This window comes from Dromaius novaehollandiae, chromosome 2, assembly GCF_036370855.1.
Source record: "Dromaius novaehollandiae isolate bDroNov1 chromosome 2, bDroNov1.hap1, whole genome shotgun sequence".
In the NCBI taxonomy this organism is placed as follows: Eukaryota; Metazoa; Chordata; class Aves; order Casuariiformes; family Dromaiidae; genus Dromaius; species Dromaius novaehollandiae.
The window spans coordinates 63207010-63229871 of NC_088099.1; the positions used below are offsets into that span (position 1 = coordinate 63207010).

The 22862-nt window shown below is 40.8% G+C and overlaps 2 protein-coding genes across 6 annotated transcripts in view; both read right to left on the reverse strand.

Annotated features, from left to right (window-relative positions):
* Positions 1 to 10132, reverse strand: part of TNS3 (tensin 3) — a 319894-nt gene extending 309762 nt beyond the window's left edge. Inside the window, exons 1-3 of one of the 2 annotated variants that reach the window (XM_064506663.1) lie at positions 9812 to 10132; positions 7819 to 8029; positions 6808 to 6888 (exon numbers count right to left, since the gene is read on the reverse strand). In XM_064506663.1, coding sequence (XP_064362733.1) covers positions 6808 to 6849 — 42 coding nt within the window. In that variant the 5' untranslated portion in view covers positions 6850 to 6888; positions 7819 to 8029; positions 9812 to 10132. Of the gene's footprint in view, positions 1 to 6807; positions 6889 to 7818; positions 8034 to 9811 lie in introns of those variants that run through there. The other variant, XM_064506662.1, reaches the window with a different exon arrangement.
* Positions 10133 to 12156: 2024 nt separating this feature from the next.
* Positions 12157 to 22862, reverse strand: part of HUS1 (HUS1 checkpoint clamp component) — a 47404-nt gene continuing 36698 nt past the window's right edge. For all 4 annotated transcript variants that reach the window (XR_010387704.1, XR_010387707.1, XR_010387705.1 and 1 more), the window contains 4 exons: positions 20267 to 20370; positions 19600 to 19707; positions 14403 to 14474; positions 12157 to 13428 (listed from right to left, as the gene is read on the reverse strand). The gene's annotated coding sequence lies outside the window, so the exon portion shown is untranslated. The remainder of the gene's footprint in view (positions 13429 to 14402; positions 14475 to 19599; positions 19708 to 20266; positions 20371 to 22862) is intronic.

The window sequence follows — 22862 nt, forward strand, 5'->3', positions numbered from 1 at the left end:
GGGTGTAATATCCTTCGCCAGCACAGCCAGATTTGGAAAAGGATCTTTGCCCATTTAGCTAGGCTTTCGATGAATTAGCCTGTTCCTCTCAGAGGGGTTTTAACGTTGAACCACAATGAAAATTTAGACATTTCTTCCAAGGACTGGAGGCCTGTGTCTATATCAGGAATTTGCACTCCATGCTTCTGTGAGTTGCACGTGGTGGCTCTAAGGTATAATATTAAAGTCAGGGAGGCTGATGAGGTGTCCTCAGACCTTGTATATGCAAACCCTACAGTGAATGTTGACCATGGTGACTCTGGTGGGTTTCAAAGGCCTGGGAGAGACAGGTGCTGCGGGCAATTCAGGTTTGTCCCAGCCTGTTGTCCACTTCACGCTCTGCAGTCATGTGCCTGCAGACTTCACTGCACGTTGCTGGGGGAAGGTATCTATCATTGTGGAAAAAATGGGGCTGCTGTTCCTAGAAATCTCAGGGAAGGATTGAGGTATACTTCCTAGATAGCATTGTAGGGCTTGCACCAAGGTCAAAAGGCATCTCTGCATACAGGTAAGCAACATTTTGCAGGAAAATAAGAATATACAGACAGGCTGCAAGACAACTGTAAGCTGGAGAATGACAAAATCCTTGAACCAAAAATACCATCCCACTCCAGTGCTGCCTGAGGGAATTCATTTGAGAATGGGACATTGTCTTTAACACATTTAAATTTTTCTCTTCTTCATAAAGAAAAAGAGGAAAGGAAGACAAGGAAATCACTATCACATTCATCGGCCTGTGAGAACTATGCTGCCCTGAGAGGCAGACTATGGTATAGGGGTCCTTTTCTTGCTGTCTTAACAATGTAACAACTTTCAGGGATGCTGCTATTTTGTGGCAGACCCAGTTCTACCACATAGGCCTGATATTAATTTCATTGCTAATACATTTTTGTAAGATAAAATCCCTACCCTAGAACCCTGTTCTTTTGCTCTGTAACTACATGTAAAGTTACGATTCCTTAATACAGGGGAAAGGGTTGGGATACTGATGTGAATTAAAAACACATGCATCAGGAAACGCATGTTTGAAATTAACTGAGCATCCCCTCCTTACTTCTCTCCTTTGGATTCCTGTGAACCCAACTTGCTCTTTGAAATACCAACTGCATCTCCCTGGCATCACACTTCACCTCGACAGAGTACTTAATTGAATGCTCATGCGGTGTCCATGGAAAAGAGCAAGGGAAAGGTGTGTTTCCTGCCAAGACAGGAATGCACGTCTGCTACACAGCTTGTTGTAAGGAGGAAATGGCCTGGGGACAGCTTCAGATCTTCTGGTTTGGAGCCTTGCCCCCCAGTAGGCCTCTTTCGGCCACTGTTGCTTTCCAGCCCTTGGCGTGCTTCCCTGCTGCTCCACTTGCCCTATGATTTGCCCTTCACAGACCGTGGGTCTCTTCCCACAGCCCCCAAATATCCAGGAGTAGCTTTGTGCCCCATCCAGGCAGGAACGTAATGTTTAGGCAATTATCTGTTAACATGAAACCAGACCTTTCTGCTAACAAATGCAGATTAGAAAGAGAAGACATTTTTAAGAGGAAGAAAAGAAAAGAAAAGAAAAAAAGAAAAAGACAGGCCTGTTTGCATGTAGTGTCCTTAAGCTGCCAAACAGCCTCCAGCACAGTCAGCACTGTGGATCGGGCACAGGCACAGTGTTGCGAAGAGAGGCCTGTGCAAGCAGCACAGATAACTGAGCATCGGCGCAGATAGCTGAATATCTCTTAGCACTGTCCATGCCAGGACAGAGCATGTCCTGGGCGGGAAGGGGGTGTTATTCCAAAGGCAGAGAGACTCGGCTGACCAGCTCACATCACACACGTTTGAATGCTCCCAGGCCCAACATTTTGCAATGCAAGTCAGGCTTGGGAGGGTGGGAGGAATACAGTAACACAGACAAAAAAGCCACAGGCTCATCACCAGGTAAGAGGTGTGTGGTTTTAAACCTCCCCTTCGCTTCAGTCCCCAGGATGGAGAAATAAAGGTCATTTTGACATGGTGTCAAAAGGAAGTGCCACATGAAATGTAATGTGATGCACAGAGGGCATAACAGGCATTTCTGGAAGAAGTTACCCTCATGACAGGGCGATCTGAAAGCAATCAAACCTGCAAAATCAAAGCAAACAGTGGAAGGAAAACGGTAGGAGATAGCAGAAAACTATTCGTCCCTAAAAATAAACACGTGGATCAAGCTGCAGCATGACTCATTAACAATAAGCCACCCGGCTGACAGCCAGGGTGACGAGGATCACAGATGTGCCTGTTGCACGCAGAGACCAAGGCTGCTTTGCTCCATGCAACGCCCAGGTTCAGCTCAGCTCCCAAACTCGCCTTCCCCCACCGCGTGTCTTAACACACTGCTCTCCTCCAGCAAAGCAGCCGTGGGGCTCCGTTCCACTCAGTTAAACCTCTACGCAAGTTGAAATATTTCATGTCCTTTTGAAGGGAAAAATACCATGATATAGTCTAATAGGGCTCCATGGTAACCTATTCCTGGTTGCCTTGTGGGGGCTGCCGGGGGCCTCAGCCGGAGAGCACGGCTCCATTGTGTGGCGCTCCGTATAAACACATCAGTGGGCGGCCTCGCTCCAAGGAGCCTCCGAGCCCCGCCGCCTCTCCCGGGAGTTACGGCTACAGCTCCGACCTGGAATCTCTCTCTTCCCTTCGCCTGATGATGTTGGACACACTTTAAAGAAAAGCTGCTGCATAATAATAATAAAAAAAAGTTGTTCGAAGCATGGTATGATATTGCAAAGAAAGCTAGGTCTCCGCTGCTCTCAGCTTGTGAAATACTTATACCTGCTTTCAGACTTGCACATCTCATTGATGCATCTTTCAAGCACAGTTTGTATTAACTGCTAGCTATTTATAAATTTGGGGGTTTGCCTGGTGCTGTGCAATTACAGCATAAAGATATTAAATACTCCTTAAAGAGGACAGATAATGAGCTCACAAGTACCAAAAAAAAAAAAAAAAGATTGCTCTTCACAGTGTTACAGTGCAGACTGGCTTGCAGGAATAGGTCGTTCTCAGAATGAGGTGTAGGCTGTTATGATCAATTTTTGTTATTTTTTTAAAAATATGTTGATTTAATTAAGGTTAAAAAATGCATGTTTCATTAACAAAAAACAAAGTAGCTGGCATACCTCAGTCCTTACAAGATTATTTTTGCCCCCCTTTTTCCTGGGGTAATCTGCAATACAGGGCCCTTACCTGCAAGCAAATAATTACTAGTGCATGAAGGTTTATCTTCAATACACTCTAGGAGCAACTTTCACAGCAAATCTTTCACAGAACTAAATATTATTCTCAGCTGTATTATTAACTGGAAGGAAACTGAGGCAGCTACATGTTAGTTCATATGTGTCTCATGGGGTCCAAGGTCATAACTGGACTCTTACATCACTTCTGTAATACAGATAAAGTTTCCTTTACATGCTAATACACATTCTCATGGTATCCATACTAGTTTTATTCTAACCATAAAAGAGCTGGTTAAATCTATCAGGAAATGCTCAGGAAAAGAGGAAAAGTTAAGTTTCAGAGTCTGGACTGCAAATTGGAAGTTCTTTGCCTTTGGGTCATTCATGCTCCCAACTAAGCAAGGTAATAGTATGTAAGCAAAGAAGGAAAAAAAAACCCAAAACCTGTTTGTAAGCAACCACTTTGTAGTACAAAGACCATGGAAAATGTTGGTTTTCCTACAGAGATGATGATCTTTTTTCACACTTATGGAGAGAAACTGATTCAGAGATTCCTGTATACAAGTACTGGTCTCCATGAAAACCACACACTGTCATCTCCAAATTTTGGAGCATCCACAGCTATGCTTGCCTTTTCAGGTCAGTTATTTCAATATTTTATCTGATTATGGTATTGCTGGTCGTCAGTGTTCAAACACCATGGCTCAGGTCCCTCACACATCGGGAAACTAATTAGAAAGTCACAGTGTTTTAGCAACAAAATCCCTTCTCTTTACCTCCTGTTGGTAAGCTTGAAACATTCCTCGTGTAGCTATAAGGACTGAGATTTTTTCCCTCCTCTCTTCCTCTGCAACAGAAGCAGTTCATGCTTTCAGCAGCTGACCACGGGACTCCAGGAGCCGGGGCTTAACCCCCAACAGCCGCTTGCAGCACTGTAACTCTCCCTCACAACAGACCCCAGGGGCAAGAGCTGCTAGTTCCCATCTCTCTTTTTACATGAGAGAAAGACTCATTTTAGAAAGAGGAAGGGAAAAAAGATTGTTTCTGAATATATCCATCCCCAACACAACTCGCAAAAATCTGCCTTTCCCCCCATCAACTTCCGAAAACACCAAGCTAACACAGAAACTGTGCCGAAACAGAAGAAGCTGCCAAGCTCACTGTGCACCCTGGTTCAGCAGAAGTGACAAGTTCAGCACAGCACAGGGACCCTGACATTTAAAGTATGCCACTCCCTATTTTCTGTGCAACATTACCGAAGCTGGGCCAATTAGCCATTATTCTGCACTAGGTGGGCATTTTGTATGCAGGCTTACTGAATTTCAACATGCTTCCAGCAGCGAGTAGCCTACACAGCCCACATGAGCTGCGCGTAGCGACAGTCAGCAAAGGAGCCGAGCCTGTTAGCAAGTACTTCAGTAATTAACAGACCCCAGAAGCAGAGCCTTCTCCCTCCTGCTGCCTTCTGCTGAGCAGCCCCACTGGCTCCCCAAGTTTCCCTGTGCTGCACCTGGGCTGGGGCATGGGGGAAGATGGATGTCATCTGCTGGGCACCCCATCCATCTCAACAGGAAAAACAATTTCAGGAAATGAAAAATCTAGGAGACAAACACCTGTGGAGGCAGCTGAACTATTCAGGTAATTTTAAGGGTTCAGAAGGTGCAGGCTCTAAGAGGCTAATTGCAGTCCTTGCTGTTTCTCCTAATGTAAATGCAGGAAATCAGGCGTTAAGGATATCTTTATAAACGTCCTCAAGACAGAGGGGTGAGATTTATACAGCTTCCAAGCTCAGGCCAAGATTATCAGACCTGAAAGCTTAAAATTTACAACATAAGCCTATATTCAGATTTCTCAATAACACAAGTCTTTTGACATGCCAGTCCTGTAGCACTTCCTGGGTTAATGCTGGAGAGATCACTGATTTTGCTGTCTCATAGCCATTAGTATGAGACCTAGAGTTTAAATTTGATCCTGTGTTTTGCAGACTTTTGGCTTTAGTCTTCTTAACAGGGAGATAACAGCTACGTTTCTGCTTCCTGCTTCTTTTTTCCAAAGTGATCCCCCAAGCTACTAAATGAATCACTATACATCTACTGAGATCATCTGACCCTAAATTCCAAGTATAATAAATTAAAAACATGTTGATAATTCTAATTTGATGTACTTCAGAGAAGTCATTTTTTTATTATTGCTTATTTCTGTCTCTTAACCAAAAGGATAAAACAAAACAAGAATACTCATTAACTCAAAGCCTAGCATTTCCACATATTATCCCTCATGAAAGTCCTATGGGAAAGTAAGCACAATAAGCCCAGCTTTGCTCTACCAACAGGTCAGCATCTCTCACTCCTTGTTTCTGTGACTTCTTAGCGCATGTACTCAAACCTTACCAAGAAAGGACCCATTTCAACAGCCCTGTTGCCCCCTTTGAGCGGGGTAGCACAGCAGCTGCCCTGCAGGATCAATGGTTTCCCCGTTTGAGTTTCTCCCAAGCCTTGCTCCTATGTGAAGGAGGTCAGGCGCTCCCCCTGCAGCTGCCACCACATTGGTGACCTGCTGCGGAAGAGGCTCCTGGCAACTCTGCCACGGCCAGCATGGCTCTAGGGTACTGAGAAGTGAAAACACAATAAAACATTTTTGCTACTAAGTGCAACCGTGCCTGCCACGCAGCTGACTGACTAAGAAAATGAGATTACACTGGAGCGCTGTTTCAAAGCAGAGCCTGCTTTTCTAAACTTACTGGGCCAGAATTGTCCCTACTTTTATGTATTGACCTGGAGTTAATTCAGTAACTTTGGTAACATTGACTGAAATGAAGCTGAAGCACAGCTGAGCATGAGATACGATAAAATAAAGCAAAGCCACTAACTATAAGTGAACGAAGGCTCTGATTTCAAAGAGAGGGAAAGTTTGTGAGCGGGGAAACGCCAGCTCTTTGTTTCATGGCCCCGGCAGAGCCCTGCCACCTCGCCTGCTGTGCTAGTCACTCAGCACGGCTGCCTGGGTCACATTTGTCCAGCTCCTCGCCTGCCGTCACTGAGCTGGGACAGATGAGGATGAGAACAGCCAGACCTTTCCTGGGCAGCTCTCCCGCCACGTCGCCCCTGTTTTGAAAGCTGAATGGTGACGATGGACTGTGTACACAGGGTGTCTTCCCACAAAGCAAACATCCTGCCCTGTCACTTCCACCCAACACTGCAGTTTGCAAAGCCTTTCTGGAGGTGCAGAGCAAACAGTGTGATTCGGGTGTTTAGAGCAAACAGGCGACTAGGAAAAGGAAGGATGTTATTCCAGGGACAATCCGCTGCCAGTCCAACAGCGCTTGTATTAACCCCCAAAGCTTTTCAGGGAAAACTGTTCATTATGCACTCTGTACACCTAGTAGGTTTACCTCCACAGGCACTCAGGTTTAAAAAAAAAAAAAAAAAAATTTGTTCTATTTCAGCTCAGCTGTCTCAGTTCTAGATGCTAGGCCTGCCATAGCACATCCCATTGCTCTGCTGTTGCACAACAGTGACACAGGCTTATGTCCATCTAGGGCTTTGCAGCGCGGTGCAAGGAGCACTCTTACCTGAGCCAGTATCCCTGGAGTCCTCCTGCTTTGGTTTTCCATCAAAACCACTCTGCTGATGGCAGACCTGGTTGCTCCTAGCTAGAAAAGGCAGCATGGGAAAGAAGACAATGCACGTAGCTTTACCAAAGTGAATGGCTTTTTGCAAAGATGGAAAGAAATATATATATTTTCACTTACATTAGTTAAAGAAGAAAGCAATAATAAGCAATGTCAGCTTCTGCACTTTGAAGCATATAGTAACCATCAGGTACTGGCAAAAGCTTTCTTTGCCAGCAGCTTGTTATTTTATATCCAAGCAGGGTGACCAGAGAGCAAGTGACTCACTTTGAGGAAATTACCTCCTATGGAAACCTCCAGCATAAGCCACAGCTGAGAAGAAGTAAATAGCTGAGGCAGGTGAGCGTTATTCCCCTTCCTTACACATACCAAGAGCATTCATAAGAACTGCCTTCCCTCAAAAAATAAAAACTCAGGTGTTTATGAATTTTGCCTTTTCTTTCTTTCTTTCTTTAGAATATAAAAAAGGGACATTATAAATCCTTTTGCAATACTAGATCCTCTGGCATTTTCATGCAGGTAGCGTGCTGTCACTGCTGATCAGCCACACTAAGGGCTTCAAAGGGCATTGATGGAGCATGTCATCTGAAGAGGCGACCACATATTCAGGGATTGCAAATATGTCACCTCTGAGTAAAGTAAAGGACTTTGAGTAAAGTAAAGACTTTGAAAATGCTTCACCAACAGCCTGAGCTCTCTGCTTTACCTTCCCAATAGGCAACTTTCTCAATAGGCAAGAAAATTAAATAGATATTTATTTTTATGTTTGAGATTTTATTCATTTCTTCACTTTTTTCCCCTTCTCCCTTTCCCATCCTTTCTCTCTCTCACACATTCTTTGACTCAGTTCTTCTTTTCCTCTTTTTTGCCAACCATAGTTTTAGCTGTGGGAAAGCAAGAGTGATACAGTGAATGTTACTTTAATTTTGGGGGTGTAAGGTTCACAGTTACCTTTATCTTACAAGTTGATGAGCTCTCCCCTCCAGTGGTGACTGCTTCATGTCCCTTGAGAATCAGAGCTGCAGACAGAGGCAGTTATTCCCAGGAGATTTATAGGAATATCCAGGCCGAGTTGCCTGGAGGCTCTGGGAAATTGTGGTCCCGAGTGAAATCCAGCTTTGCAGGCAGAGCCAGTCTTATCAGCTAAAGATGGAGGTGCCAGCTGCATTTGGGAAAGTGATGTACAAAGCCATTCATGCCTAACTGAAGTACTTTATTTTGAGATGCAAGCATTCATATGAAGATTGCTGTAATTCAGCCTGGAGGTCCCACAAAGACCTGATTATTACATTTCTAAGCTGCATCTTTTGAGCTTCCAGGAAAAGCCAAAGGTTCAAACATGGTCCACAACTTTGGACCAACATAAAGAATGAACGGGAGACAGATAACCCTGAGAAGGCTTCAGTGTGCACTGCCCTCAGTTATGCATCAGCCGGTGACTTGGGTGCTAGGGAGAAGCATTATCTCTGCTGTTATCACTGAATAAAGACAAGGATATAAAATGAAACATAGCTTCACTATTTCCTGCCAGCATGTGGATCTTTTGCTACCTTTTCCTTGCTCTCTCTCTGGTATGATTAATAGACATAATAAAAGCTCAGGATTTTCCATCATTGCCTGTCTTGGAAAACTAGCTACTTCATCCCAGGCTATAAAGAAGACTGAAACTAATGCATTTAAAAGTGGTATTATCAGACTTCCTTTCACGGCGGGTTACCAGCTTTAGCATCTCTCTTCTGTGCTCTAGGGAATTTGAAAGCAGTTATTTACAAAGCCTTTCACATTTTGACTTGTTGGCTCAAATTCAGACCCCATGTAAAGCACAAGATACTACTATTACAGTTGTATCATTTCAGATAGTGTCACGTACAAGAGGTAGACAGAAGCTGTTGCCAAACAGCTGAATTACTATGTGGTAGGTCTTTTGACCTGCTCTAGCACTACAGAGGCAGCAGAGGCAGGGGACCCTCTACCTGACTTCCCACTAGCCAGCTGGATCACCGTTTGCAAGATATTGGGCTGAATCCTTTTCTGATTAGTCCAGTCTTAGGCTCTGAAGCTTGAGTTGCTTTGGTTTTATTTTCACTGAGCTCAACCATTGTCCATCTTTTCCATGTTCATTGAATCGAGGGACAAAAAAGGTATGGCAGACTCGCTCTCTTTGCTGGTTCATCCCATGGCTGTTGTCTGCCCACCTGGCTTGAGGGTAAAATTTGCTTTTAGTTTTCCGGAGGGAGCTTCAAGAGACTATGACTACATATATCAGAGTGTGGTCATGCCACAGTATGTGCCACAAGTGCAAGTGTGCTCTGAAGCTATTTGAGGGACTCCAAATAAGTACCACCATTTACAGCATATAGTTTGGTAGTGACTCAGGAGTCATTATTCCTGCACTAGTCTGTTTTCACCCATTCTCCTTAAATCCACACTCTTTCTATCAGGGCCACTGGGGAAAAAACAATAGCATCTGAGCACCAGCCAAACACATAATAACAAAATCTAATTTTAAAAAATCACCCATATTGTTTGTCAGCCTGCACAGCATTGCTGACCTCAGCATAAAATAGTCTTTCCTCTTCCCTGGCCTGATTAGGTTGTACTTAAATGTCCCTTTGTTTCATAGGGAGTCCTGTCCACCAACCTGAAAAATCATAGAAAATAGGGCAAGCAGGGGCTTCAGGAGTTTGCTCAGTCTATCTCCAAACCTCAAAACATGTCACTACACCTATGTCATTTTAGAAAAAGGAATACCTAAGCAGTTCTTGAAATCCCCAAGTGATGAAAGTTTCACAGCTGCCCTAGGCAATCTGTTGCAATGCTTTGTCACCCTCACCATTACAAAGTATTCTTCCTAATGTCACAGCTGCCACTCCCAGATGTTATATCAATAAATAAATAAATGGGAAATGATTACCAAGCACTGAAGAGAAAAATGAATACTTACTTGTATTACTGTCTCGTAAATATATCCCCTTGTAGGGCACTGTCTTTAGAGAAACTAACAGATGAATTTGATCTATGTATACTTTCAAACTATGTTTGAAGTCGTTGAAGGTGTCAGTTATTCAGTGCTTCAACAGGCAAATTCTTCATAAGAAATCATGGTTTTGATGCATCATGACCTAATACATTTCTCAACCATCTCCATCAATACGTATGCAGTGAGAGAACCGCTTTCCAGGTAAGCCATCGCATCACTTTGCATTCTGGGAAATGCATCTCAGAACCACTCAGTTGGTAACATGCCACTGTGTGTACTAGGCATTTCCAAAGGTAAGGCATATCTAACATTTTGGCCACAAGCATCGAAGTTTAAACATCAGTTTTCCTTGCAACTCTAAAAAAAAAGATGGATTTAATCATGAGGGCAGGAACATGGGCGTTAACCTTCAGAATTATAAAAGGCAAGCAATAGCTTAATTAATTATGACATCATGGCATGAAAGGTCATGTAAAATTATAGCACTGCCAAGACTATAGTGCCCTTGGAATTTGTTCACCAGATGTGGAAACCAGACAGCAATGCAAGAAGATTGTTGCCAACTGAGAAGTTGAGATACTGTTGTTAGCTTCAGCTCTGCATGCTGCTGGAAGAACAAAAGAGCAAGGAGAGCAGCCCGGGGCATTAAATTAAATAAGAAGGGGTGGCAGATTTGGTTTTGCAGTCACCATTCTTCTCATGCATTGCAGGAAATCACTAAAGATAAACAATTGCAGCTACTCAAGGTGTGAAACTGTCTCTGCACAGGCCCCTTCTGTGACTGTGTTAATGCAAATATTTGGAAAGGGGAAAAAGCCTAGCTGAAATAACTTACATTTCAATTCATATGTTGTGTTACAGGGAGTTTCCTATGTCAGCTTAAGGAACAAATAATTAAACTCATAGTTTAAAAAGAATCTAGACTGTAACTTCATAAAAAAAAAAACAACTTCCTTTTGGTTTGTTCTTATCCCATTTTATTATCTGCCTGCTCTTTGCTGCAAGAAGAACACAGAATGAGTGTTGAGGCACCAGGTGGGGAGACTCTTCTCTCATTTAGCTTTCAAGAGGCAGTTGTGACAACAGGTAACTTCGGCCAGATAATAGCTAGTCTAAGGTAGTTATATAGACTCCCTGTACAGTCAGTAAAGAGATTCATCCATCTTTAGGGGATGAATGATTCCATCCTAACAAAAGTGGTATGGATTGCCATATGGAGGTAGATATCTTTCCGTTTGCCTCTATAGAAAATATTACCAGCTGAAGAAGTTAACTAACTCAGAATGGATGCCTAATCTCTGGATGATGAGATGTATTGCACCAATAGACTGTAAGACTGGCTGAAAATTGGAAATTCTTCAAAGTTACTGAAGTAAAAATGACAGCTTAATGTTTTTCAGATATTTTTTTTTCTGTTTTTTGGTAAACAAATACAAAAGGCATGACTAAATTTACTATCTGCTAGAAAGGTCCAAGTTTTGACAGAATTAACTTAAATGAATTTTTTCAAGTGGTCATTTTGTCCCACAGAAACACAAAGGACAGGAGGACAAATCGTAAAAATGAAAAAAATATTGCTTTCAATTTCACTACATTTGAAGTAAAATGGAAATAAATGCTTTGAAATTAAAATAAATCAAAATGTTTCATTTGAATCATAAAAAGACTTAGACTAATAAAAGTGACTTTTTAATTTAAAAAAAAACAGTCTGTGCTTGTCACTGGCACAGAAAAACATCCTTTGGTCTGAGTCCTCTGGAAAGAGAAAGACTACGCCATTTTTCCATTCTCACATTTGACTTAAAATCACTCCTCAGTAACCTACTGACCCTTTTCTACTTTGTGAGCAGAAACACTCTTCCTTTTCTATGGTTTACAGGAATCATATCTGGGACAGTGAAATCCAAAAGGGGGTGAGTGTGTGTGTGCGCACACAAGTGCAGCAGGCATTGAGAGCTCAGCCTTGCGGGCTGAAAATAGGTGAGCATTTTGTCCTTATTACATGCCATGTGCAGAAAGATTACTGCCATAAGATAGTCACTGGCAGATCTAGATTTTATATGCATGCATCTCCTAAAAGAATTAAAAAAGACTATCTTCCTAACTGTTTAAATCCATATTCAGTAATTGCACTAGTTTGCACAAAGGACCTATGTAATATTTACTTTTGCTGTGACTGTATTTCATCATCTTTCTCTGTAAATTAACTGCTTTCCACAGTTACACAATCCTAAAGAGTAAATTGCCTCAATGTGCTATATGTGGAATAATTTTTTCCCCACAGCCAGATACCAGATGTTACTGCTACCTGGAAAGACCTAAAAGGATAATTTATTGTTTCAACTAATATTATAGTTTGTCACATACTTAACATGCATTCACATGGATAACTTGAAGCTCTTTAAAATATCATTTGTTGGAGATAAGTGGTCACATCATAACCTATTGCAGCTGTGAGGCTCTGCTGGTGGAGGCAGCTGCAGGTGGAGAAGCGTCACTGGCAGAGGGGTGGGGAAGGTGGGGGCAGAGCAAAATTGGAAACAGGTGAATTGGTGGATTTACAGAGGCCCCAAGACCAGGAGATGAGGGTGTTTGCTTTTAACATGTGGGTTATAGCCATGAAAACACAGCAGTCAGTCAGGTGACACAAGTGGAAGATATCTGTGTTCAGAAACTTAATTCTCCATTTCAGTCTTTGTCACCTTCTCTCAACTCCTTTCTCTGTTGTAAAATCGTTAAGCCTATTTCTCAGACTTTTCCAGTCAATCCTGGATACGTTTCAATTCCTTTGTAAAACAAAACAAGCACTTGTTAATACAGTCAGATAATCACCTCTTCACATTAAGAGCTCTTTCATCCCATAATATACCGAATACACCTGTCACTATCTCCCTTCGAAATAATACATTCATTGCCCTAGTTGCCCTAGTCTAACACCATGACTTAAATATCAAGATTGCTGATACTTCAAATTGTAATTTATGAGTTGTCTTTAAATTTTACCAAGGTTTAACTTTCTGAGAGTTTTTTTTATATATATTTGGTATCTGCTCAGGCTAAACTTTTCTGAAAAATTTCTGCCATTTTGGAGAACAAGATTGGGGGGAGGGGGAATTTCTCCCACATTTTGCCTCTATTAATGAGTACCTTTTCTGTCGAGTTTTCAGTGCCCCCCGACTGTAGCAACCTTGAAAGTAGGAAAGCAATGGTGTAGAGGAGCGCATGAAGAGGAAAGATTATATGGTATAATTATACAAATACTTCAAAGAGCTACACTTTGTCTCTGCCTCTGCCAAAAGATCTGTAGGACCCAAAGTCATGTAAATCAAACTTTTCTTACATGGTCACCAGTTAATTGTGATCCTTATTTGTTGAGTACCTAACTGAAGACATTTCTGAATTCTAGATGCAGTAAAATTCTCAGCCAATACTAAACTCTCTGGAAGATGCACTTTGAATATGCGAAAACATCCTGACGACACATCGGGCCCTCAGCGTTCCGAACTGGGCACCCAAAATAAAAGGCTTACCTGGAACTTGCATTAATTTCTCCAAGCCTTTCTCTTGTATCTGTAAAAAAGCTAAGGCAAAAACAAAATAATCAAGTTTTAGAAGTGGTAGAGTGGACTGCGTAAAAGAAGCAAGCTGGTGAACTAATTCAAACCCTGCACTGAAGGATTACTGCCATGCAGTAAACACGGCAGGGATCTAGGCGCTGTACGAGGGAGGCCAGAGAAATACCTCACTGCTGCTCCCTGAGAGAGGAGATCCCAACCACGCGCTGGCAGGCTCCCAAGGAAAACAGTAGCACCCAGTGATATATTTATTGACCATCACAGTACATATGCACAAATATCCAGATCAGGTTTAGTACCCTTAAGTCTAAGAGTTTAGTTAGTCTAATTAAGGGAAATCAGTCTAATTTCCTAATTTACATGGTGTGGATTTTGTAACCTTAATAACCATCTTGTAACCTGATTTTTGGGCATGTATTTAGCATCTATGTAGAGAAAGACCACACATCTAAGTACTAATTTATGTTAAAACTAGGGACCTTACAAATACTTAGTCTAGTCATAGTAGATGAAAACAGAAGGGTATTAAAATACGTTGTTCTGTAACAGGAGAGTTCATTTTCATAACTAATTGTCCTTCCTAAATTTTGCTTTCAAATTCAGTTCACAGGAACTCAAAGAAAAACTCCCCCAAATCTCTCCAGCTCTGCAGAGTTTCAACACATTTCTGGCCAAACCATTATACAGCCCAGATTGATCTGTTTTACTTAAGGAGTTCATAGGTACAAAAAAGCCCTTTCAGATATCACCAGATGAGATTTCAAGTTTGTTTTGGGATACTGAACGAGGTGTATGTTTGGGTCGCCTGGAGAAAGTTACATTTACTTTCCTGAAACAGCTAACTAGGAAAATAATACAGTGAATTGGCAGGAACAATATTTGACTGGAAAACGAAATAGAAATGCCATTATCATGGAAAATTTCTCAAGAGAAGGGCATAAAACTACAGATGATGTATGCATCAGGGGAAGAGTGAATACCTTTTCTTCTTTCTCATGATGAATTGGTAACAACTCCAGCCAGAAATTTTGCTTTGTTATGTTCCATAGACTCTGAAGTTAAAAAGAAAAAAAATCAAATAAATAAAAAGTTTTCCAACAAATAGCACCAGGTGATACAAATACAGAATACTTTCTACACCCACAGGATTAAAGTGCTGCAGGATTTGCATTGCCTCTATTTTAGTGTGGTCAAAAATCCTCTACTAGAACATTAATAATCCTAATTGCTTCATCTGGTTAAACTAAGGGCTCAGTGGATTTGATGATCTTGTGCAACAGAGGTGAGGAAGGGCGTATTCAAAAAGGCATCCCTGGTTTCCATGGTTTCCTCAGCCAGGTACAGTACAATTTCTAGCCATCTGGGTTGTAATTTAACCTTTGTGGACCACTGGAAAGTTTATCTTAGACCCCCTGCTTCCCAAGCAGAAAGGAATTTCTCTACTGGTTTCCTTTCAGAGACCTGTCAGCCTGAATTGCCTTCAGAAAAACAGACTTCAAATGTTTCTTAGGATGGAAGTTTTGTTAGTGGCGGTGCCTTGTTCTGCAACAGTTGTTGCAACAGTTTGACAAATATCTGGTGTCAAATACAAGGCACATGGCAAATTAATTGCTCTCATTTTTTTTTTTATGAAGCTTCCAACCCTTGCTAAAAAAAAAAAAAGTAACTACAGGCACAATTTCTTTTAAAAACATAAATCCCTCACACTTTCCACATTCCTTTGAGTTGCTGAGGGAGAAGGGAAGGTAATCTGCCAAGGTATGCAAAAATTAGTACCACGTGAAGCCATGGGGATGCACTAGAAATACCCCCTACTGCCATTAGTAACAGCATGTGTTACCCTGAACAAAGACAATGGTAATTCTGGAAAAGTACATTGGGGAATTGACTTACATTTGGTTTGGCTGAGTTATGGCTGACTGAAAATAAAAAAAAATTCAAAGCACTCCTCAAATGCGTTATACTTTCTGTTCAGAAATAACTAGGAAATTAAGAAAATAGGAGCAACTTAACTCTTTACTGAAAAGCACCAATGACTTGACAACTGATTCCAAACACAGTGACATTTTTCAGTAGGCTGAGAGTTTCGTGGTCTAAACTAATATTTTAACAAATAAAGCAGTAAACTTTCCTATATCTGTAAATATAATTCACTTTGAGTGCTTTTAGGATTTTCACCAACCCTTTAAAGGAAAATTCAAGTTGCAGATTCAGTGGATGTATACTTTCTTTTTATTTATATATTAACACCCTCAAAGGAGACAGTTGTCGGTAGAAGTTAACTCTCACAGGTGCTTTTGACACTATCAGAATATATAATAACAATAATAAAGTTAATAATTTAAGTTTTATAATAATTAAAATTTTTCATTAGCCAAGTCTTGATTTTAAAATTCCCAAACATTAGAGAGTTTCAAAATAAGATACTGGTCTGAGGATTCACAGAAGCGTAGGGTCCTAAATATTTTTCAGACAGGTCCAATGGGTGTAGTAAAACTGTAAAGAAATTTGTAAAAGTTTGTAAAGTCCATTGAGACCAGAAGTAATGTACAAGACCAACAACAGCCAATACTGCCTGACTAATTCCAATGTTCTAACCTCATCTCGTCTTCTGGATAAACAACTGTGAAGTTTCTAGAGCAAGATGTTTTGAGAGATGGCTTTAAACACTACAATTAGGACCTTGCAAAAGCATGGTATAGCTGGCATGCCAAAAACTCACAGCACAGGAAGAAGCTGTCTGTTAACCCCAGCATTTTGGAAACAGTTTCCCTCTCTTTCAGGTGAGAAGCTTGCCTACAGGATTGGGCGCGGAGGCAATTTTCTTTGAGGGCGCTGCACCGTTGGGCTCACAGAGCACAGAGGAGCCCCCAAAAGCACCCTGCTCTGGAGCGCGGAGCAATGTCTGAGCCCGCATCTACATCAACAGACAGTGCAGACTGGCAGGAGTGGATCTGGCCAGCAGAAGAGCTGATGGTGAGAATCAGACATCCTCACCATACATATTTTAGAGTGTTGCATTTGGGGAAGGAGCATTCTCCTCTTTTGGACTAGCTCCAGAGGGGTCCCAAAGACCAAACGCCCATCTGTGGTTGAAGCACATCTCTTCCTACCTGGTTTCACCCAAAAGAAATCCAGTTCATGTGCTCTGAGACCACTCCACAATGTAAACTAACCCGCTCTAAGATCAGGCAACCAGGAGATTAACATCAACCTCCTGATCCAAACAAAAACCACTATTTTTTCTCTGGAATTACAGGTGTTCAAAGCACCACAGAACTCCCTTGGCATTTTATAAGGTCAGTTGTCATAACTGTAGTAATAACACTTCTGGACAGGGTTTTCTGAAGACAAAAATGACTTCCCAACCATTAACTATTAGCCAAAAAGTTAATAATGGTTCTTCATAAATATCAGTATATTTTTGTAGGAACTTTTCTATATTACAAAAATAAACAGGATGCATAGATTTACACTTTGCTTGTCTATCTAGTGGAACAAATGATCCATCGTTCAGTCCCATTTAACTACAGTGGAGCAGTGCACTGCTGGCTGATGCTTTGTAGCACTAAGAGTGAGTTTTATGAAACCAATTTGTGCGTACCTTGTACATATGCTAAAACATGAAACCTGTAGCACTGCAGGCTGTGGGCAAAAAGCTGTAGGCTGGGGACAAAGCCCCTGTTGGGGTGCTGGAGAACATGGAGGAAAAAGAGTCCTTTGAAAAATAGGGCATAGGCTCCCTCACTACCACTAGAGGTCAAGACCTGAGTTTTACATCTCATTTAGAAGATGACATCTTTAGCACCAGCCTGGGATATTGGTACAAATGAAGCTCAGCAGAAGGTCACATATTGAAAGCATCAAAATCACCTCCTGTGGCACCTTAAATTTTCCTTGGAAGTCTCCCAACCAGTCACGGAGGAGGTTGAACATTGCTTGGAATATGAGATCATTACAGCCCAAGCTGGTGGGGAAGCAGACCATAACAGTGATGTTTCTGAGAAGGCAGATGGATTCGGGGAGGCGAAACACACAATTCAAGTAAGACAGTGATAAAGCAGCTTGTTCTTTTTCTTAATAAGAAGCACAGAATTTCCTCTACTGAACCATATTAGTGAAGAGATTTCCGTCTGGGAGACGGTGCCATGCTTTATCCCTGTTATTCTAGCTACAATCAAATCAAATATTTGAAGTTAGAAACTTGTCTGAAGACTATCTGCAAAGCTTTCTATTTGCAACAGGACATGGTGTTGTTCAGGGCACAGTGCATTGCAGTACTACTTCTGGCTATTTGAATGTTTTAGCCACCGTCATGTGTAGACGGTTGCTATTTTTCCTACCAGACAGAAGAGAAACAGGTGGTGCTGCTAAACATTTTAAAATACTTTCTCCTAATGTGTTTAAAACCTGTTCTACTTGTCTCCACCTTACTGAATCATTATCTAACATCGAGAGCCACAAAAACGTCTCTGCATCTCTGGACAGCATTTCTTCTGCCTACCCTCATTTCTCTAGTTCTTAGCCTGTAAATAGCTAATCTACTTCAAAGGATGGTTTCTAACATTTCAATATATTACCACTCACATCCTGATAAACAGGAACATGGAGCAGAAAAACTGCTATCGTCCCTGACATTAGTAAACATCCTGTGGATGGTCTCTGTGGGAAGGGCACAGGCACATGCCCTTTAGTAATTAGTCCATCTGGATAGAGGTTAAGCCATGAGAGCAAGATAGCTGGGAAAGTTTGCCCTTACCATCGCTTGTTCTGCAGGAGGAAACAGTGGCTGCCTTCTCTCATTAGCACTAGGAAGAACCAGACTTTCAGACTCCAAAACTAGCAATGTCAGCCTCCTATCACAAGGACAAAATCAAATGCCAAGCAGCAGTCCATATAAAGGATTTCAAGTGCTGTGGTCTAAGCAGCACTGCAGCTGTAGGTGGGTGTAAATCAGATGGGTACTAGCCCATCTTCAAGGACTCTACAAACAAGATTTGGCATATAAATAGCCAAGTTGCTGGTAACTGCAGTGTGTCTTGAAAAGGGGGATATACTATCTAGTCTATGTCTTTTGCACTTACTTTTTTCTATATTTGTAAGGGGGGGATATTATTACACTGTTATAAAAGAAATTAGATGTTTCTGAAAGACTCCCTAGTAAAAGAAAAAAATCTCTATAATCAACTGAAAAAAGTAAATTTGATGCTTATTCTATTTTATTTCAGATTCTGCAATCTGTCTGTAAGAGGGATGGCATTTCTGTTTTATAAATATATTCACAGAATAATTATAATCCATTTAACTGTCCAGGGACTGGATGTGGCTTTCTCTGAATCTGGCAGCAAATCTAGCAGACTCCATGAATTTGTGTAGTCTATTATCCAGTATGGACACTTTGTTCTCTTATCTATCTTCAGAGGGTGTTATATTTGTTTAAAAGTCCTTTGCAGAAAGAGGGGATAATCTTTTAATCTGTGTACTTCACTCCCAACCATCAGCTCCAGTGTGTGCCTAACTTTGGAAGCTGCAATCAATATTAGCATCTGTAGGGCTCATTCAGGCAGAAACATTTGGGACATGGCAACAGCTTTGGTCTGTGGGTCACTGTCGCAGGTCCTCAAGACAACAAAGCCTTGCGGCATCTTCATCAGCATCATTCTGACTTCAAACAAAAGCCAGTAGGTCAACATTGTCATGGTGACAGGCAACATAAGGTGCCCACATTTTTAGTTTCTTATTTAGGACAGCTTAAAAGAGATCTGTAGGCTTCCTTCACTCTGGGAATTCATTAAAAAATATTTTAACACAGTTAAGATGGTGCAAGTGAAAAGGTAGAAAAATGATTAGTACTTTCACATAATCTGAGTCTGTTCATGAATCTCAAAAGGGGCTGAGGATGTGTTACATGCCACTGAAGTCAGGGAGTTATTCACCAGTTACAGCTGGCTTCATATCAGCCCTTTACTGCATATCAAATATTTAAAACAAGACATTCAGTCTCTCAAGAGGGTATCACTCATATGTCAAGCATGTGACTTAGTGCTACATATAACAAGTATACACCACCATTCCCACACTCACGTGGAAATGACACGTGCCTCATGTTACTTCAAGCCTGAGATACTGAAAGGAAAAGAGGTCTGCCTCATAATTAAAAAGAAAAGAAAAGAAAACCTTTTTTCTCTGCAGATGGTCTGAGCAAATGGTGTATGTCAGCTTCTCCGTAACAGAAACCAGATGCAGAAAGGCCATCCAGTCCTATAAGTTTCCCTCCAATTTAAGCTGTAGAAATTACATTAAAAGAAATTTCTGGAATTGTTTAGAAATGATGTAATGACCATCCAAACCCAGACTGTAACTCTTTATTATTATTATTCCTGCTAATGCAATCATTCTTGGGTGGCTCAGTGCATGCATCAGACTCAATAAAAAATAGTTGAAATAGCTATTTTCCTGAAATACTTCAGCAGCTGTTATAACTTTGTGCCTTTTGAACCAAAAGGATTAGAACGTGGAAAGAAATTAAACTAACTTTTAGGCATTGAACTATTTAATCGACAGACACAATCCATTTAGATCTTTGAAGAGAATCTGAACCTCTTCAGCAACCCTTGTAGGGAATACAAATGCATCTGCTTTTGGTAGGAACGGTCACTAAAAACTGACTACAACAATTTACAATTTTACAATAAATTTATAATTTCCTAAGGACAAATACAACAAAAATCTACTATCGTGTGCTGTAGTTTGCTTAAGAACAACACAAGTCTAAAACATTGAAGTACTTTCACTTTTCCTTAGGCAGGTATATAAGGAATACCCACTACTGTTTTCAACTTACCTCAGAACGTTACAGAAAACTGGTCTATAGGGGATCAAGCAGCTCTGATCACCTCTGTTCAGCTGTCTGCATTACTCAGACCACAACATTTCACCTTGCCGTTGCTGCAGGATAAAGAATTAAAGCATCACACCATGTAAGCCAGCTGACTGGCTTTCTTCTCTTTCAGTATGAGCTCTCAGGCTTGGTGAGGCCTCCCAACGTGCGCAATACATGTCCTGCTGCCTAAGAGAGAATGCGTGATGCATCCCATGGCATTAAACTATTACTCATTTTAATACTCACACATTGAATGCTAGAAGTGCATAGGTCTTTTCCATAGGACTGAGTGGAATTTCCCCCACAGCATGCAAATTTTGATTTTCCTAATATGACCTCCAATTTAGAATAAAGCCAAAATTCTGACATTGCCCATGAACTGCAATTTCCTTTGAAAATGTTTTTTAATTCTATTCAAACATAAGATTTCAGTATGGCTCTCTATTAATGATCTTTTCTATTAATTTTATCACATTTTAACTATTTTTTCTAGATTTCATTTTTTTTTCTTAAAGTTGGGGCCTTATGCTGTCATAGGTGTTTTGCTTAGTGTTCTGTCTGGTGACTGTTGTTTAGTTTGATTGTAGGTATGTTATCTGGTCATTTGTAATTAATTTCCTTGATTATTTAGCACTGGAACAGCATAATGAAACTACAGCGTATAGTACTATGATTACATTAATAATGCCTAATGAGGATAGTTTGTGCACTTCTGGTTGAGTTATGTGCAAGGAAGATAAGCACAAATTGGAACAGGTGTAAATAAAGAAAGACTAAAGAAATGGTATATCTTATGAACAGAGGTTTAAAGAATGTCTTTGCTTCACCTAGCTAAGAAAAGGTTAAGAGAGGCTTTAAACGCTATTTATAAATATACTGGAGGGAAGTAAGAAAAAGGAAGAACTATTTAAATTAAAATATACCATAGGTAAAAGAAGTTACAAAGCAACTGCAAACAAACTGGTTTAGAATAAACTTAGATGCGAAATTCTAGGAAGAGAAGAATCTTGTCCCACAAAACAGCCAGGACAAAGAAACTGTCCAAGTTTTCAGGTGGAGCTTGATAAGCTTATGAAATGGTTTATTCAATGAAAAAGGGGACTTCAGGAGGATAATGAAATTAAGTGTATCATATGAGACATAAAAATAGACGGGTCCAGTATGTCAGCATGTACCAGGGGAAGGAAAAAGAGAGTGGGTGGCTGCTTGTTTGCCCTGTATTTACAATGCATGACACAGGGCTATACTGATTACCATGAAAGGCTGTGAAGGAAGCGCAGAACTAATACTTGAAACCCACTGGACAAGGTAATCGTTTTCCATTACGCTGATGTAATGAACATCTATCAAAAACAATGGTTATAAAGAAAGTTTCAGTTTTGACAAACTGGACTTGTCAGGGAACTGTTCATTGGAAAATGTTTGATCCACCAGTTCCATCAGAATGAAATCTCTCTGCTGTCTTGTGAACAGGAAGCTATATTCAGATTTCAATAAACATGAAATGTACAGTAATTTAAACAGGATATCAGAAACCAGTGAAGAAAGAGGAAAGTATCATTATACCAGTGACAGGCATGCAGGGCACAGCTCTTTCATTAGCGGCTCATAATTCCTCATGGCCAAAGACCTGTGGCCTTGGGAAGAATCATAATTTGCCTAAGAGTTTCATCTTTGTCGAAGACAGGACTCTAAAACCACTTCTGAAATGATTTATTAACAGTGCATGGGCAATTGCTGTGGGAAAGACTAAGCCAGAAACAGAGCTGCAGTAAAACATTTGCCAAAAGTACAACTGAAGCAACAGTTACAAGGCTCATTTGCTGCTATCTTTTGGAGTCTTTCCAAGCATCCCTTGATCCCTTGAAAGTAGAGAACATCCCAACACAAAGACCTTTGTCTACACTTTGCCTCAGGATGAGAAGCTGTTGTGAAGTCACTGAGAACGCTCACCACAGAGGCCCTTTGCATGAGAACTTTGATTTTAAGACACTTCTGCATGGCTGTATCTGTCTGGGAAGACTTTAGCAAAACTGAGAAACAGTAGCTGTTGGTCCTGCAACAAAACACCTAAAACCTGAGATGAAATAAGTACATCTGTAAAATCTTTTATCAGCCTGGTTTTCCAGGACTACATGATAATCCAAATCTGTTCTTCCTTTCTTTGAAGAGGATACAGTGGAATAGCATGGAACACTTTATCGCTTATGAGAAACACTTAATAGTTTTTATAATTTTTTTAAAAATTTGCACATAACTTGGTTTTACATATAAACTGAGCTTTATTAGAGCCTAAAATATGCAGTTATAATCAAATGAAGAGTAGCTTTTTATTGATAACTGTAGAATAGATTTGTTAAAATTTGGAAGCAATCAGCACATTGAAGTGCCCTACTATTATTAGTTCATGTCCTGGAAAACTGGTTATGAAAAAAAACTCTGCATTTTCAATGAAACAAACCTGAGACAAGACTCAGGATTAGGAAAGAATTTGGTTGCATTATTTTTGAAGCAGGTGGTAGTTCTGGTGGAAAACACAATGTATAATTTAAGGGAA